We start from the raw sequence: 19,091 nt of genomic DNA on the forward strand, positions 1-19,091 counted from the left end.
CTCCCTAGAGGGGATGGCCATACCATAGTCTCTTCTCCTTCACTCTCCTTCTGGGATTTTGGGTACACATGCACATGTGCTGATGAAACAGTGATCAGCCATGTGTGAGTCCAGCCCTTTATCCATTACGCCACCTGCTGGTCCCGGACAGCCTGTTTTCAAGCCACCAGGGCCAGGATTTGAAGCACATGGCTGGCTAGGTGCACTTCAGCTCCCTTAGCCACCAGGCCATGGAAGTGACCCTGAATTTATTGTCCATTATGAAAAAAAAAAAAATCATAACATACATCCACAGAGTAAGAAGGTGGCATATCACCTTTGAAAACAAAGGTACTAGTGATTTCTTTCATAAATTGACTCAAAACCATGTATCTTAAAAGATTTAAAGAAGAGGAAATTTACAAACAGAAAAGTAAGTTGCCTAGGTTACACAGTTAACGGACTGATGAAGCTGGAGTTTCACTCTGGGCAGTCTGGCTCTATCTAGATCTGTGTTCTTTCAAGCATTACAAAACCCACTGGCATAGACAGAGAAGACATTCCCCCATGGTGATCCCAATAGTTAACTCTGAACCAACTAAGACTGAGAATAAATCTAAATATTTTTCTTTATTTCTTTGAAGAGTACTGAAACAAACAGGAGTCCATCCTTCCAACTCCAATATAATTTCCAACAATGCCTAATACCATAAAGATTATCTTTAATTACCCCCCCACACACACACACACAATGAGGCATGGTGATACTACAATACCTTTCTTATTGCTCTCTCCTTTAAGGATTTTGGTCACACATATACATGCATGTGGCATGTCTTTTCAAACTACTGGATCTGGGATTTGAATTCCATAGTCAGCCATGTGGGATCCAGTTCCCTTAACCTCCAAGCCATAAGCTGGTCCAGGCCTTGGGTTTTTGATGATGTTGTTAAGTCAGAGAGGAACCATCTTGCTTCTGGATGACTTCACATGTGACAGGACAAATCTTAGTGTTGAAGCTAACCCAGTGGATCCCAGTAGATTCAGCATTCATTTGTCATTTGTTACCTATGTATGCCTATAGCAGCAACTCCCTCCCCTCATTTAATAATGCATCAGTTTCAGTCTTAAAAGGGCAAAAACCAAAACCCGAAAGACATGATAACCAATTGAGACCAAGTTTGTTGGAATGATATAGAAAATAAAAATAAACAAGTAGTGAATGAGGGCACTGAGCATCTTCTTTGCGTATAGACTTGGCAACCTCCTTTCATTTGCTAGCTCTTCCCTGTTCTCAGCTGTGTATCTAGAATCTAGGCACCACTTACTACAGTGGTCCCCAGCCTTTTTGGCACCAGGGACTGGTTTTGTGGAAGACAATTTTTCCATGGACAAACGTGGGGACAGCAGGGGAGGGGGTGGTGGAGAGCATGCAATCTAGATCCCTCGCATGCGCAATTCACAATAGGGTTTGGCTTCCTATGAATCTAATGGGAGGTGGAGCTCAGGTAGCAATGTGAGCCATGGTGAGTGACTGTAAATACAAAGGAAGTTTCCCTGGCTGGCCTTTCATTCACCTCCTGTTGTGGGCCCAGTTCCTAACAGGGTACCATGTCCAATTGGGAAGTGCGTTCTCTATTTCTACTTAATCTCTGGTGAGTACATGTACCCTCTGGCAATACAAAACAAAACAATGTCCATCTTCTAAGGAAATGCATACCTAAGTATGTAGAGGTGGAATAACTTGATGGTTGAAGTTAAAAATATATATATCTTCATGAGGAGGTGGTTAAGGTGCTGCACTCCCACATGGCCAACTGTGGTTTGATTCTGGATCTGGCAGTTTGAAAATCATGCCAGGCACATATCAGTGCTTGCCAAAATCTCAGGAGAAGAATGGAGAAGGAACTGCGGCGTGGCCATCCCTCCAGTTGGCTGATTTCTCACTTTCCCTCTGACTATCTCTCTCTGTCCTCACTAGCATGCACCCTAAGGCAAAACACGAAAGATGTTAACTGGTCATGGATGAAGGAAGTACAGCAAAATCTTGATAGTTACTAAGTTTAGGTAATAAGCCTGTGGAGGTTCATAATATTGTCCTTTATACTGCTGTGTATTTTTGCAAGTTATAGGAAAATTTTAAAAGATGTAAAGAGACATAGTTATCTCAAGCCAAAAATCTGAATGGAAGTTAAAATTTATTTCTACTACACTGTCATTTATAAACAAATGTGAGGCTATTTTAAGCAAATTCCTCAAATAAGATGTTCTTATCCACCCACATTTGTTTTTCAAGTGTATTACTGCATATTTATTGTCAGTGAATGTCTATGTCATTAAAAGAAAAATTACCTGTCATCAATAATCGTTACATTGGAAGGTGGAATCCCCAAAACATCACAGCTCTGCAAAAGTTCTTTCTTACGAATTTCTCCTTGATTGTAGTAATTTCCTGAGGATAACAAATATACAGTGGTAGACTTAACAGTGGAGACCTATGTGTTCACTCAATCTTTTTTTTTTTAAAGTGTACTTACTTAGTTTTAAATAACAGGGGTTTTTTTTGTTTTGTTTTGTTTTGTTTTTTTTGAGAGATTTTCACTGTAGGGCGCGTGCGCTCTCGCTAGACAGACAGAGAGAGACAGAGAGACAGAAAGCGAGAAATCACCCCCCAGGGGGGATGGTCACGCCGCAATCCCTTCTCCTCCATTCTCCTCTCGGGATCTTGGGCACGCATGCACACGCGCCCGGTGTGAGTTTTAAGCCACCAGGTCCGGGACACGAACCACGGTCGACTACGTGGGAATCCAGCGACATAGCCATTACGCTAACTGCTGGTTCCCTTAAATAACAGGGTTTTGATACTGCGATCTATCCCTAGCCTTAGTCATCCTAAACCATGGCACACACATGCCTGGCATATTTAAAGGAGGTTGAACCAGGACTTGAACTAGGAACATTCCCATGTAAGTCAGTGTTAGAGAGGGGTAGTGTGTGTGTGTGTGTGTGTGTGTGTGTGTGTGTGGTGTGTATGTGTTTTACCCTCAGAATTTATCACATTTAATAAGGATAAGATACAGGTAAGAATTGTCATGAAACATACACTATCCCCAAAGAGAGAGACTGAATTCAATGCCTGTGGGGGGTCTTTTTTCCCCTTCCTTCTTTTCTTTTCTTTCTTTTTAATTTAATATATTTTGCTTTAATTTAATTTCTTTTACACATTCAATCACTATATAACACTTAGCTTGTAAAGTCAACTCTCCAACATGAATACATTCCTCACTAGTCCAGTTGAGGATACTTATCATCAACAGATCATTTTTTAAGAGGACAGCTAGAAAGACCTATAATTATAAAAAATTTCAATGTACAGCTTCCAAGAATTGGTCAGCTATTGAATATATTTTCTTAGAATCGAAGTAACTCTTTGTTATTTTATACCTTTATGTAATTCTTTGATTACACTTTGAGTTTCTCCTTGGAGAGAAGAGCGGGGACCCCTCACTGGAAAGTGCTTTGTGAATATAAAAGACAACCAGTTCCTTGTTTTCATTATGCTTAATATAAATGCTGTGGAAAACATCCATAATTGCTATGCAACTCCTTTGTGAAAAAATAAGTCTGCATGCTCCTGAACTCTCTGTTACATCTGTTCCGTGTAAACATTTCTCCTGTCAATTCCATGGTACTTTGCTCCTGCTCTTTGTAGCAGCTGTGCTCTGCTAATGACTTCCCTTCTTAGCTCCAGTCCTTTCTTGGATTTGAATCATACAGTGTAGAAAAATCTGGCTTTTCAGCAACCTTGTATTAGACTAATGGGTGATGTATTAGACTAACGGATCCATGGCCAAGGTAGTGGAAGACAGTTGCTTCTGCCACTGCTATTTTTCTAAAGGATAATTAACAATTATCAGGGCTGACAAAGTGTCTGAGCCAGATAGAACAATTACTTGGGCTATATGTTAGTGTCATTTCAGGACCGAGTCTTTGTAGTCAATTTATAGTGTCATGGTTATGAAAGGAGGCTATAAGGCCTATAAACACATTGAAAATCATGCTGGAGTTTATACTTCGTGGAAATTCATGTTCATCCTTTAAGATGCAGGTTCAGGGCCAGCAGGTCAGTGCTGATTAAGGCATTGGACTCTAACATGGCTTATGGTGGTTCGAATCTCAGACCTGTTGGCTTGTTTTCTATCTCTCTCTCTCTCTCTCTTTGGTGAGCACATGTGCTCTGCAGCAAAAATTAAAAATAAAACATAAATAAATAATTCCTTATTTTTTTAAAAAAATAAACATTATTTATTTATTTAATTCCATTCGTTATTGTTATTTTTTAAGTTGACCAGAGAGACAGAGAAAGGGAAAGCGAGAAGCAAGCCTCCAGGTCGGGGACTTGAACCATGGTCGGCCATGTGGGAATCCAGCACCTGTCAGCCCTAAATAATTCTTTATTTAAAAAAAAAAAAAAAGATTCATGTGAATTGGCAACTCCTGTTGAAAGCTTTCCCCTGTTTGATCATGTCCCATGACAGATTTTTTTCAGGCCTTTTGTCTGTTGATTACATATGATGACATCATGTTTTTCTGTCATAGATTGTGATGCAGTCAAAAAGAGATTGTTTTCTATCCCAATTCCGAAAATCCTGCTCCAAATCCTTTAGGAGCAGTACATTTTCATTGATGATGCTTTGTTGGAAGCCATTCTTAGAAAAGAAACTGAAATATCTTCAAATCAGCTGCAGAGATATGCTAACAGCACCCTCATACTGAGTACATCACAGAAAGAGCTGTCAGTGCTGTGTATAAGGCAAATGTGGCATTTTTGTTGTTGTTTTTTTTCCACATGGTAGCTAAGAGGGCTCAAGTGGGTCTTCACCCTATTGCTGAGATCTGTTTCTTCTATTATATGTTTGCTTTGAGGGACAGCTTCAGTCAGAAATGAAATCATCCTCAGAACATGATCAAATGGATTTTCCTCGGGACTGTAATGTTGCTCCTAGGCCACGTGCCATAAGCCCACCTTCTCATCAGAGCAGCGACACCTCTGAGGGTGATGTTTTAACACTGTGCTGCCATCAGGCACCTCTGTTTTCTAAAAACTTATTTGATCTAATTACCAGAGGGCATGCGTGCTTGAGAGAGGGAGAGAGACAGAGAGAGCGAAAGTATCCTTCAATGCGGTGTGGTCACGCTGCAGTCCCTTTTCCTCTATTTCTCCATCCCTTCAGGATTTGGGCATAAACGCACATGTGCTTGGAATGTTTATCAAGCTGCCAGGCTAGGATTTGAATCACAGCTGGCCATGTGGAAACCAGCTCCCTATGCACAGGGCTTAGCTGCTGCACTATGGGGCTGGCCCTATTCACTCGTTCTTATCCCATCTTGTTCCTCAAAGGATTAAACTACCTGAAAATGCCTGGTTATAATAAAAAGTTGAAGGAAATACAACACTAAGTACTACAACATACTCCTGAGAAGACTACGGGCAGCAGGATCTTTAGAACCGCCATTTACATTTCCTCCCCATCTCTGTGTGTACTACATGTGTTGTCTACCTATCTATCTGCATTTCAGTCACATGCTGGAGGCAGCCTAACACATAGCTATGAGCACTGGTTTTGGAGTTAAGCATGTGATGTAGGATGGCCCTGTATATCACTCAGAACAACTGGGGTATTTGGGCACACAATTACTTTGGGACGCTTTACACCAATAGCTCTCAAACACCTGTTTTTATGTTTAAAGAGGAGATTGCTACTCCTGAGTATTATAGGAAAATGTGCAGGAACCATTCAGGGGAACATCCTCGGGCAAATAATTTAGCAACCAGCTATCCCAGAATGCCCTTGGGGAATTTCAACCTCATCAACATGCCAAAAAGCTCATGCATTCAGTATTTCCCTAACGCATATACAATACTCTTTAAGAATAGTTTTGGTAAATAGAATTCCTCTGTATCTTGACAAATATTAATACAGTGAAAACACGTATCACTTAAAATTGCACTCAATGTGAACAACTGTCTAGCTAATAACCTTTCATTTAACTCTGGAGCAAATCATTGCATGTGAGTTATGCAAGTTATTCAGTTTTCTGAGCTAGTTTTTCCACCTTAAGTGGGGATAACACCCATCCCATAAGCTTTCTGAAGGATTAAGAGCTAATGCACGTCAAAGCGCACACTGAAGTATCCTGTGTTTCTTTCCTTTATCTCTTTATTGTCCCCCTTACCCTTCTGCCCTTCCCAAACTACAATTTATCTTCATTACCCAGGTCAAATGTCAATTCTTGGTGGCACAAGCAGGAGAGTGGGCAGCACAGCAGCTTGGGCTGCAATGGGAAGTCCAGGTCCAATTCCCAGCCTTAACAAGCTGGATGGACACGGTCCCATGTCTGGAACCCTAGGAGGCTGGGCCAGGAGGAACATGATGTGGTGAGACCCTGTCAAAAATATCTAGCTTGGGCCGGTCAGTGGCGTGGTGTTAGGCAGCTGGATCCCACATGGCCAACTGTGCTGTGAGTCCCAGCTTCAGTGGCTTGAGAATCACTCTGGGCACATGTATGTGTGTGCCCTGGAAATCTTGAGAGAATGGAGAAGGGACTGCAGAGTGGCCATCTCCCTTGGGGGTGCTTTCTCATTTCTCTCTCTCTCTCTTTCTAGTGAGTGAACATACCTTACAGCAAATTTACAAAGACTATTTTTCTAGCTTGCTTTCTTCCTCATTATAAAAACGAAAAAGTCATTTCCTCCAGGAGGCTTTCTCCTATTTTCATTGGCAAGTAGTCATTCTCAATATTTTAATCTTAAGTATTAACTGTATTCCATGATCAGAGTATTAATTCCTCAACATAACTGACCTCAAAGTCACGGCCTCACTCAACTTTGAACCGCCCTCGATATCTAGCACACTGCTGGCACTCACAAAGGACTGAAACAAGACTGTTTATGGGTGCAGATAACCCAGAGAAAACCTCCCACTTGAAAACATCCAACTCTGACCGTGCTAGCTTTGAACTGTTTGAATTCAGATAGGAGACAATCATACACTGCATCCAACAAAGAGACTCACCATAACAAGACTGTAGATAATGGCTTTAATTTTGTATTGTCTTTATCACACCTTTTCCCCCTTTAAATCAGACAGAAATTGCAGTCAATTTTGTGATGGACGTTATATTTTAGGTTTCTCTCAATTCCATACACATCCCTCTCCCTTTTCTTTAGCCGAGATTACTTGATCTTTGGAGATACTGGGTGGTCAGAAAAGTTATAGTGCATTTTTGAACAGAAAAACAGAAAAATCTGTCATGACTTTTCTTTTCTGAGAGATTTTTGCTATAAGGCACCTGCGCTCGCCAGACAGCCAGAGAGAGGCAGAGAGACAGAAAGTGAGAAATCACCCCCAGGGGATATGGCCATGCTGCAATCCCTTCTCCTCCCTTCCCCCCTTGGGATTTTGGGCAGGCACACACATGCTGCCCAGCATGAGTATTTCTTTTTTTTTTTTTGAGAGATTTTTGCTATAGGGAGTGTGTGCTCACTAGAGAGATGGAAACAGAAAGAAAGAAATCACCCCCCTAGAGGGGATGGCCACGTCACAATCCCTTTCCTTCCATTTTCCTCTTGGGATTTTGGGCATGCACATACATGTGCCCAGCATGAGTTTTAAGCCTCCGGGTCTGGGGTTCGAATTGTGGTCAACCACATGGGAATCTGGCAATGTAACCATTATGCCACCTGCTAGTTTCTCAGTGAGTTTTAAGCCACAGGATCCAGGACTCGAACCACAGTCGACTACATGGGAGTCCATGGAACCATTACACCATCTGCTGGTTCCACCTTCACGACTTTTCTGACAACTCAATAAATGAAGAGTTCACTAATGATGGATTTCCTAAACTCAGTTTGTGCACATCAGTCTATGACCGTGGTTGTGAGAAATTGCTTAGACTTGAGGTGAATGGGTTTATGGGGCTAGTTTTGAACTTATAAGCAGCTAGGGACTTAAAATCGGAGACCAGTTTAAGTGTTTTTACCAAGCTTGGCGAACATGCAGGCATTTCAGAATACATGTCTGAAATCTTTTAGCAGCTTCTAACTGACACACCCTAGAGGGGTGCTTAAATAGGATGGGTGTACCCTGTGATGCAAAAGATAATCTTTTGGGGTGGAGAAAAACATTAGCATATCTTCCCTTAATTTGTTTATCTTTTTATAAACATATCTTTTTAATGTTTTATGTGGAACATTTCACTTCTTGGCGTTTTGGCTAAGATCAAGCATATAATCCATGTGCTTAAATATAAATACATATACATACGATGAGAGTATATGCTCAAAAAAATATATATTTTTTGGAGAGGTTTTTGCTATAGGGTGCATGAGCTCACCAGAAAGACAGGGAGAGACAGAGAGACAGAAAGCCAGAAATCACCCCCCAGGAGGGATGGCCACGCTGCAATCCCTTCTCCTCCATTCTCCTCTCGGAATCTTGGGCATGCCACACACACGTGCCCGGTGTGAGTTAAAGCCACCAGGTCCATGACTCGAACCATGGTCGACTACATGGGATTCCAGCAACATAGCCATTACACCAACTGCTGGTCCCTCAAAATATCCTTACCAATAGAAGAATGTGAGTAAAAAATATTTGGAATCACTATTCTAGGAAATAGAAAACAATGGGATTCATGTAGATTTCTCTATATAAAACTACATTATACACGTATAAGCTTGAGCATAATTTTATGCATAGTAAAGTCTTCCTATAGTTAACACTGCTCAGTCACAACTAACGATCATAATCACACTTAATAGAAATTAAAATTACTTCGTAAAGAAACAAATTTATATGTCACAATGTATATATAAAGGTATACATTTTATTTCTCAAAAAATTTTAAAGTAATTTACTTATTCTAAAAAGGTAACAGACTCAAAAACATCAAAAGATGGGCCAGCCTCATAGCTCAATGACTGAGGGAGTCAGATCCCACATGTCCAGTCATGGTTGAAATTCCAGACCTGAGGGTTGAAAAACATGCCAGGCATGTGTGCATGTGTGCCCCAAATCCTGATGGGAAGGAGGAATAGATGAAAAAGGATTATGGCATGAGCATGCCCCACTGGGGATGCTTTCTCTCTCTCTCAGTTGAGTGCACATTCTCTCTGGCAAAACAAAAACAACAAAAGAAACAAAACAATATAAAGCAAAAAAAAAAAAAAAAAAAAAAAAAAGCCTCCCTCTGTGCCAGCAGGTGGCATGGGTGAAGGGGTTGGATCCTACATGGCCAAATGCATGGTTTGAGGCCTTTAGCTGGATTTCTCACTTTCCCTCTATGTCTCTCCAGTGAACACAAGTGCCCTATATCAAAAAAAAAAAAAAAAAAAACCAAACCAACTCTTAAAGAAAAAAAAAAAGCTCGTCATCATGAGTCATTAGGGAAACACAAAGTAAAACCAATCTCAACAATCAGATATTACTTCACACCCACTAGGAAGGCTCTGGTAGAAGAAAGCCAAGAAAATTCCAAGTGTTGATGAAGAGGTGGAAAAATGGAACTCTAGTGCATTGCTGGTGGGAAAGTAAAATGGGGCAGCTGCTATGAATAACAGTTTGATAATTCTTCTAAAAAATTTTTTTTAAAGTTTTTGCCATAGGACATGTGTGCTTGCCAGAGAGAGAAAGAGAGACAGTGAGGGGGAAAGTTAGAAATCGCTCCTCAGGGGAGATGGTCACATCGCAATCCCTTCTCTTCACATGTCCTCCTGGGATTTTAGGCATGCACTCACATGTGCCCACGCTGACTTTCAAGCTGCCAGGTCTGGGACTTGAACCATGGTTAGCTATGTGGGAGTCCAGTGCCATAACAACTACGCCACCTGTTGGCCCCTTATACTTCAAAAATTTAAACAAACAGTTACCATGTGACTCAGCAATTATATATACTCAAAAGAACTGAAAACCAATACTCAAATGGATACTTATAAGCCAATATTCATAGCAGCATTATTCATAACTGGCAAACAGTGGAAATAACACAAGTGCCTGTTAGCAGATATATGAATAAACCAAATGTGGTATATGCATACAATGGAATATTATTCAGTCAAAAAAAGGAATGAAATTCTGATAACATGCTACAACATGGATGAACTTTAGAAAGATTAAAGTAATTAAGTTAGACAAAATAGTGACAATGACCATGTGATGCACTCATATGATGTACCCAGAATAGTCAACTTCACAGAGACAGAAAGTAGATAGGTGGTTGCCAGAGGCCAGGGGTGGAGAGAATGTGTAATTATTGCTTAATGGGCACAGAGTTTCTGTTTGCGATGATGAAACAGTGGTGATGGTTACACAATACTGTGAATGTATTTACTGTCAATTGCTTGGACACTTAAAAATAGTAACTTTCAGGTTATGTATATTTTACCACAATTAAAAAAAGAAACTAGATTTTCTTTTTTTAAAAAAAAAATTTTATTTAATTTTATTTATTCATTCATTTATTTAAATTTGACCAGAGACACAGAGAGGAACCGAGAAAGCAAGTCACCAGTGTCAGGATTTGAACTGTAGTAAGCCATGTGGGAGTGTCCAACCACCATGCCACTGCTGGCCCCATTTTTTTTTTTTTAAAGAAACTAAATTTTCTTAAGATAAAAATCTTTCAATTATGAGTTATTAGTATAGAGTAGAAATTACGTATTTGGGGCTTGCAAGTGGCATGATGATTAAAGGTACTGGACTCCTACATGGCTGACAGCAGTTCGAGTCCCGTACTTGGTGGCTTGCTTTCTTACTTTCCTTCTCTCTCTCTCTCACTTCTGTCCGTCTCCAGTCAAATTAAAAGAAAAAAAGAAAGAAAGAAAGTTAGATAAAATAATTCTTAAAAAAAAAGAATAGAAATTGTGTATTTAAAATAGGTAAACAATTAAAAAATATGTTAATTTGTACTTCTTTAAACATATTTGTTTTTTCTATTAGGGAGATAGAGAAAAAGAGAGAGTAGAGACAGGGAGGGTAGGGTAGAGAAAAAGGAAGTGAGAGACAGAAACTATATCTATATATTATTTTTTAGATTTAATTTTCTTTTATACAGTCAATCATATTATTTAGCTTACAATGTGAATATTTTAACATGTGAACATTTCTCCCTAGTCCAGTTGACTAAACTATAAAATATCTTTAACAGAAATTGGCACGTTTCTTTGTCCCATTAATGCTTTTCCTCCCCATTTTTCTTCTAATTGTTCTTCCTCAAACCCTACTCTTTCACACACACTATGTCTGTATTTACATTCGTTTACTGTGTTTCTATATCCTTTAGTCAATCACTTTCAGTCATAGAGTGTGGACTATATATATTTTAAAGGTTTTTGCCATAGGGTGTGTGTGCTTGCCAGAGAAAAACAGAGAAAGCAAAAGTGAGAAATCATTCCTCAGGAAGGATAGCCATGCCACAATTTCTTCTCCATTCTCCTCTTGGGATTTTGGGCATACACACACGTACCTGGTGTGATTTTTCAAGCTACCAGGTAAGGACTCAAACCGCAGCTGGCCACGTGGGATCCAGCTCCTTAAGTACCACACCCCTTGCTGGCCCCAACAATATTCTTACTAGGGTTTCAACACCAGGATCCACTCACAGCCTTTAGCTAGCATTGGATAATGGGCATTTGTGTCCCTGGTATACTTAAGAAGATCTCTGGACTTGAACCAAAACTTTACCATGTGCAAATGCCACACAGAGTCATGGTTTACTGTGGCATTCCCATCGAGCTTAGGTAAATAAATTAGAATTTTTTTTTCAAAAATTATTAATTTAATTTCATTTATGATTATTTTTATAGAGGTGTTTGCCTTAGGGCGCATGTGCTTGCCATAAAGAGACAGAGACAATGAGAGGGAAGGTGAGAAATCACCCTCTGGGGTGATGGCCATGCTGCAGTCCTTCTCCTCCCAGGATCTTGGGCATGCATGCACATGTACCCGGCATGAGTTTCAAGCCACCAGGTCTGGAACTCGAACTGTAGTTGGCCACATGGAAGTCCAGCAATGTAACTGCTATGCTCTCTGCTGGCCCCATTATAGTAATAATTATTTTTTTTTGGAGAGGTTTTTGCTATTGGGCACTTGTACACGCCAGAAAGGGAGAGACAGAGACATAAAGTGAGAAATCCTCAAGGGGGATGGCCATGCTGCAGTCCCTTCTCCCCCATTCTCCTCTTGGGATATTGGGCATGCAGTTTAAGCCACCAGGTCTGAGACTCGAACTGCAGTCAACTACATAGGAGTCCAGTGATATAGCCATTATGACAACTGCTGGTCACTAATTATTTTAAAATTTGCTATAGGGCATGCATGCGAGAGAGAGAGAGAGAGAGAGAGAGATAGAGGAAGATAGAAAGGGAGAAAGCAAGCCACCAGGTCTGGGAATCAAACTGTGATTGGCCATGTGGGATTCCAGTGCTTTAACAACTATGCTACCTGCTGGACCCGGTAAACATATTTTTTCCTTCTTTTTTTTTGCTATAGGGCGTGTGTGCTTGCCAGAAAGACAGAGAGAGACAGAGAGACAGAAAGCGAGAAATCACCCCCGCAGGGAGGATGGCCACGCTGCAATCCCTTCTCCTCCATTCTCCTCTCGGGATCCTGGGCACGCATGTTCGCACATGTGCCCGGCATGAGTTTAAGCCACTGGGTCCGGGACTCGAACTGCGGTCAACTACATGGGAGTCCAGAGACATAGCCATTATGCTAACTGCTGATCTCAATATTTTTATTTTACATTTATATATATGTACATATACAAATATATATATATAATTAAATAAATAATTCTTTAAAAAAAAGAAGATACTAATCACCTATCTATGTAGCAGGATCAAATACGTCAGATGCTATTAACCAGTACAGTCACACTTGTGAATAGTATAGTTTGTCATTATTCCCCAAAGAACCGTCTTTGTTTTGACTTGTGCTAATGGAAATGTTTCTTTTTGTTAGTTTTTCTGATATGTGACTTACAGATGGTCATTAAAAGGCCAAACATATGGGAAGCTGTCTTTTTCTGAATATGACCAACATTTTTGTATCAGATGGAATGAAAAGTGTGCATTAATGAGAACAGTGTCCAGCTCCCTGCAGTGAAATTTTAACAAGTGTTTCCAGTACTGAGCTCTTCAAAATGCTGCACAATGTGTTGATTCTCTCCACTCTACACTTCTATCAGATTAGCACTGCTGTACTTTTTTTAAAAAAAAATTTTATTTTATTTAACTTTATTTGTTTATTTAAATTTGACTAGAGAGGGATAGAGTATGAAAGAGAGAGAGAGAGAGAGAAAGAGAGAAAGTGAGAAAGCTGCTAGGTCCAGGACTCGAACCAGTCGGCCATGTGGGAGTCCAGTGCCCTTAACTACCACACCACCTGCCCGACCCCTGCACTTCCTTTTTCACACAAAAATCTTTTCTTTTCAGTATTCACAATCTTCGGCACTGCAGAATTCCTCTCTGGTGTAATATATGATATTGTCCCTAATATTTCATTAGCATTTCTTTCATGGGTTCTCACAGTTCAACCAACTTTGCTCTTAAATGTGTTTTTTTTCTTTTTTTAAGGTCTTAGCTGTAGGTCACAGGCAATAACCAGAGAGAGAGACTGTGAGAGAAAAAGTGAGAAATCAGCTCCCGGAGGGACAGCCACATTGCAATTCCTTCTCCTCCATTCTCTTCCCAGGACTCCAGGCATGCACACATACATGCCTGGTATGAGTTTCAAGCCATTGGATCCAGGACTCGAACCACACTCAGCCATGTAGGAGTCCAGTGCCCCACGCACCATGCCACCTGCTGGCTCAAAAGTCCTTTTTAAAATATGTAAGAGAAAGGCCATCTCCAGATCTCAGCTGTGGTGGCAGGCAGTAGCACACTGAACTGAAGAGCTGGAAGCCACGTGGCCTGGGATTCCAGCTCCAGCCAAGTGTACACACACATGCCTGTGATCCTGAGGAGCAGGAGAGCAGGGGTAAAGGAATTGTTCCATGAAACTCGGTTGAGGGTGTTTTTTCCTCTCTCTTATGCATACACACATATTGACTATTACGACTAAACTAAAATCTAGAGAGAGATTGATATTTGTTTTTAGTTAGTTTTTTTCTTTTTGGAGAGATTTTTGCTATAGAGTGAGTGCACTCGCCAGACAGACAGAGAGACAGAAAGTGAGAAATCACCCCCCAGGGGGGATGGTCTTGCCGCAATCCCTTCTCCTCCATTCTCCTCCTGGGGACGCTGGCACACGCGCCCGGCGTGAGTTTTAAGCCACCGGGTCTGGGATGCGAACCATGGTCGACTACGTGGGAATCCAGCGACATAGCCATTACGCTAACTGCTGGTTCCCGAGAGAGACTGATTTTTGACAGATTTCCACCATGTCAAATTCTCCTGCCCAAGCCTCACAGAGTTGCTGGGATTAAGGCGTTTACCACTGAACCTGGCCTGTTTAGTTTGATTCAGGAACCACAGGCCTCCTTTTTGACCTAAGCCCTCAAGCAGAATCTTAGCAGTATGTGCCACTGTGGCTGAGCTAAGTCCTCTATTTTTACACTAAAAACTTTATTTTAATTTGCCAGAGAGGCAGACAAAGCACACTCCCCATTGCTGCATGGCCCTGCTGTAATCCCTTCTCTTCCACTTCTCCATCCTGCTGGGATTTTGAGCATGCACCGATATGTGCCTGGGGTGTTTCTCAAGATGCTGGGGTCAGGATTTGAATCACAGGGTTGGCCATGTGGAATCTGGCTCCTTTAAGCGCCTCAGCCACTGGACAGTCATGTACTTAAATCTCTCAACTCCTTAAAGTATAAAGGAGGTTCAAAATAGGGACTGTGTATAAGGTTAGCTGGCATATAAATCCCAAGCTTAATTATTAGAGAAAAGAATGTAAACATATATTTAGCAATGCATAAAATTTTAGTAACAGTATACCTACCAGATAACCCATTGGCATTACCAATTTATGAAAAGGGTACTGTTTTTATTCAGTCATCTTTTTTTTTCATTGCCAGAGGGCATGTGTACTTGTGAGGAGTGGGTAGAAAAGCACCCGCAATGGGGTGTGGTAACGCTACAGTCTTTTTTTCACTTCTCCTACCCATCAGGATTTCGGGCACACATGCTGGGTGTGTTTTGCAAGCTGTCAGGGCCAGCGTTTGAACTGTAGTCAGCCACATGGGAGCTGGTTCTCAAGGCATAGCACTTAACTGCTGCATTATGGGGCTGGCCAATAAGGAATATCCTTTTTTTTTTTTTTTTTTAGGTTTTTGACATAGGGTAGAGAGTATCTACACGGACATGATGGACTCCAGTGTGGGAACTAGGAAAAAAACTCGCCCTAGATGGAGGTGGTGGTGCAACGTTCCTCTCTGATTCAGTTCTTATAGAAGGGATAATAAGAAAAATGTGACCTCCCTACAAGAATTGTTACCTACACATTTACCTTTAGTTGGTGTGATAGGCTGCATTTCCCCAAAACAGCTAGTTCTATTTTTAGTCCCAATGCACTGCTAGAACCTTGACACTCTCTGGCAGGAAGTGAAGTATACTTATTGCCTTGAGCCTGGACTTGTGATCGTTGTATGGGGAGAATGCAGCAGAAGTGAAACAGCATCATTTCCAAGGCTAGGTCAGAAAAGGTGGTATGGCTACCCCCAACACAGGTTTTCTCTTAGGATACTCGACCATGAACCCATCTACCAGGTTGTGAGGAAGTCCAAGTCACATGGACTATTTTTTTTTTCCAATAGTTAAAAAATATTTTATCTCACTCATGACAGTGTAAATGCATGAGATACAGAGAACGAACCACCCTAATAGGGTCCTGACATGCTGCAATCTCTGCACACACTCAGAGTGTTTTCAGGCCCATCCTAGGACCCCAAATTGTAGTAGGTCACGTGGCTTCCAGCACTACAGTTCAGTTTACTAGCCATAGTTTGGGTCCTTTAATTAAAAAATGGCAGTTCAGGGGCCAGCAGGTGGCATGGTGGTTAAGGGCACTGGATTTTCACATGGCTGACTATGGTTCAAGTCCTGGACCTGGGACTCAAGAGCCCGCCTAGTGGGATGTGGTCATGCATGGCTTGCTTTCTCGCTTTCCTTCTCTCTCCGTCCCTCTCTGGTCAAATAAATAAATAAATAAAGTTAAATAAAACAATTATTTGAAAAAAATTGGCAGTTTAATGAACTATTATTTCTCGGAACATATGCTTAGGAATCAGTATAGCTATTTCACCAGCTGACATGGCACACAAAGCAGTGTAAGAGGCAGATTAGGTGTAACGGTTCAAGATGGAGAAGAGTTATAGGCCCTGGCTCTTCTACATGACAGCTGGTCACTTTAGCTTTTAACTTAAATTCTTTGTGACTTAGTTTCCATATCTGTAAAATGGGAACGACAGCACCTACCTCAGAATTGCTGAGAGGATTGAATAAACCATCAACAACAAAAAGTCTTTTTTCCTGCTTCACATTTCCCCTAGAATGAATTACTCATACAAGTCCAAAACTTACTGATGTCTTTACTACTGGCAGAATGACTTGCCCCACTGCCTATATATCTACTTCTATTTTTTTGAGATTTTTTTATAGGGTGCATGCACACACAGAGACCCCTCCCCCGAACCGCCATGCCACAATCCCTTCTCCATTCTTCTCTTGGGATTTTGGGCATGCATGCACACATGCTAGGTATAAGTTTTAAGCTGCTGGGTGTGGGACTCGAACCACAAGTGGCTATGTGGGAGTCCACTGACAGAACTACTATGCCATCTGCTAGGCCCTACCTATTTATATTTTTCAAGTCCAGTTCAAAAGAAAATCTAGTTGGAGAAGCTTTCCTTACTCTAAATCTTAGAAAAGAGAATTAATGCTTTTCTCCACTTTATATCTGAAAAGAGAATTAGTGCATTCTCTATCACAATATTACAGCTTTCATTATATTGTGTCATAATTTATTTATTTAGTTTTTTGGAGAGGTTTTTGCTGTCAAGCGTGTGCCCTCGCCAGACAGAGAGAGACAGAGAGACAGAAAGTGAGAAATAACCCCCCAGGGGGAACGGCCACGCTGCAATCCCTTCTTTTCCATTCTCCTCTTGGGATCTTGGGCACGCACGCACACGCGCCCGGCGTGAGTTTTAAGCCACCGGGTCCGGGATGCGAACTGCGGTCGACTACGTACGTGGGAGTCCAGGGACATAGCCATTACACCAACTGCTGGTCCCTCACAATTTATTTTTCATGTTAGAATGTTAAGTCAGGAATGTAGAGAACTTTTTAAATTTTCCCAGAATGTATATGTGCTCACTAGAAAGAGACAAGAGAGAGAGGAGAGAGCTCCCCCAATGGGGTGTGGTCATATAGCAGTCCCTTCTCAATTTTTCCATCTCACTGGGATTTTGGGCAAACATACACATATGCCCAGCATGTTTTTCAAGCTACTGGGTCTGGGATTCAAGTCGCTTAGTTGGCCATGTGGGATCCAGTTCCCTTAATCACCAGGCCACAGGGCTGGTCCAAATGTGTGGCAGATTCTTTTTTAAAGAATCATTTTTTAATGGGACCAGTAGGTGGCATAGTGGTTAAAGGCACTGGATTCCCACAAGGCTGACTGCAGTTTGAGTCCCGGACCTGGCAGCTTCCTTTCTTGCTTTCCTTTTCTCGCTCTCTCTTTCTGCTCAAATTAAAAAATAATAATAACAAATGAAAATAAATACATACATAATTCTTTTTTTAAAAAAAGAGAATTAATTTGCTATAGGGCATGTGTGCTCACCAGAAAGAGACAGACAGAGAACCATGGTCAGCTATGTGGGAGACCAGCACATTAACCTGCTGGCCTATGTGGGGTGAATTCTTCATCAACATTTTTTAAAAATGATTTGGAAATTTTATAAGTAATTTAAAAAGGTATAAGAGAGAACAATTTAAAATGGCAGTTTGGATTTACAGGAAATAATAAATAAGAGCAATGAAAATATTGAGTGCTGGGATCAGCAGATGAATAATGATTACATTGCTGGGCTCCCACGTAGTTAATTGCAGTTCGAGTGCTGAACCTGGCGGCTTAAATCTCACACCGGGCACATGTGTGCACACCCAAAATCCTGAGATGAGAATTGAAAAGGGACTGAGGATTTCTCCCTTCCTGCTTTTCTGTTGTCTCTGGTGAGTGAATGTACCCTATAGCAAAAATCTCATCTCAATAAAAAAAAGAATTTTGATGGCCCAGCACGATGACAAAGGGCACAGGGCACTACTATACCATACTGGAGACACCACCCATACTGGGTGGTGCGGATTTGGAACCTTGGTAGATCTTGGCCTGTGATCCTGACAGGCTGGGAGACTGAGGAGAGGATCTAGGTTTAGTGAGACTCTGCCAATGGTACTTGTCTCTCTTCCTCATTCACTCACTCAATAAATAAATAAACTAACAATAAAAGAAAGAGGTGGAGGCCAGCAGGTGGCCTCCCACATGGCCAGGCAGCTTGCTTTCTCACTTTCTCTTTCTGTCTCTGGTGAGCACATGTGCCCTACAGCATAATAATAATAAAATAATAATAATACATAATAATATTAAGTAATTCTAAAAAAAAATGAAAAAGTGGTAAGATTAAAAAAAATTGATTTCTGGTCTAAAATTTTATGAACCTCTTAAAAATATGCAGAAGCTTATTAAAGAGCACGTTGTATCTATAACATTTTGAAAATATGTTTCAGGTTTCTTTTGCAGATCTTGAAACAAATTTGGTTATAATTTGATTCCCATACTTATAGTATAAGATATAAAAATGGGACCAGCAGATGGTGTAATGGCTACGTCGCTAGACGCTCATGTAGTTGACTGGGGTTCGAGTCCTGGACTCGGTGGCTTAAACTCATGCTGGACACGTGTGCGTGTGTGCCCAAGATCCTGAGAGGAGAATGGAGGAGAAAGGATTGTGGCGTGGCCATCCCCCCTGGGGGATGATTTCTTGCTTTCTGTCTCTCTCTGGCTTTCTGGCAAGCTCATGTGTCCGATAGCAAAAACCTCTTTAAA

The 19,091-nt window shown here is 41.1% G+C and overlaps 1 protein-coding gene across 7 annotated transcripts in view; it reads right to left on the reverse strand.

Annotated features, from left to right (window-relative positions):
* The window catches only part of PIGL (phosphatidylinositol glycan anchor biosynthesis class L), a 121,650-nt gene that overhangs the window by 99,833 nt on the left and 2,726 nt on the right, over positions 1–19,091 (reverse strand). For 5 of the 7 annotated variants that reach the window (XM_006153180.3, XM_027773697.1, XM_006153179.3 and 2 more), the window contains exon 2: positions 2,332–2,431. The exons of the other annotated variants lie outside the window; for them this stretch is intronic. In XM_006153180.3, the coding sequence (XP_006153242.1) occupies positions 2,332–2,431 (100 nt within the window). The remainder of the gene's footprint in view (positions 1–2,331; positions 2,432–19,091) is intronic. 7 annotated transcript variants of the gene reach the window in all.

The sequence above is a fragment of the Tupaia chinensis genome, unplaced genomic scaffold (genome assembly GCF_000334495.1).
Source record: "Tupaia chinensis unplaced genomic scaffold, TupChi_1.0 Scaffold000365_1, whole genome shotgun sequence".
NCBI classification, from domain to species: Eukaryota; Metazoa; Chordata; class Mammalia; order Scandentia; family Tupaiidae; genus Tupaia; species Tupaia belangeri.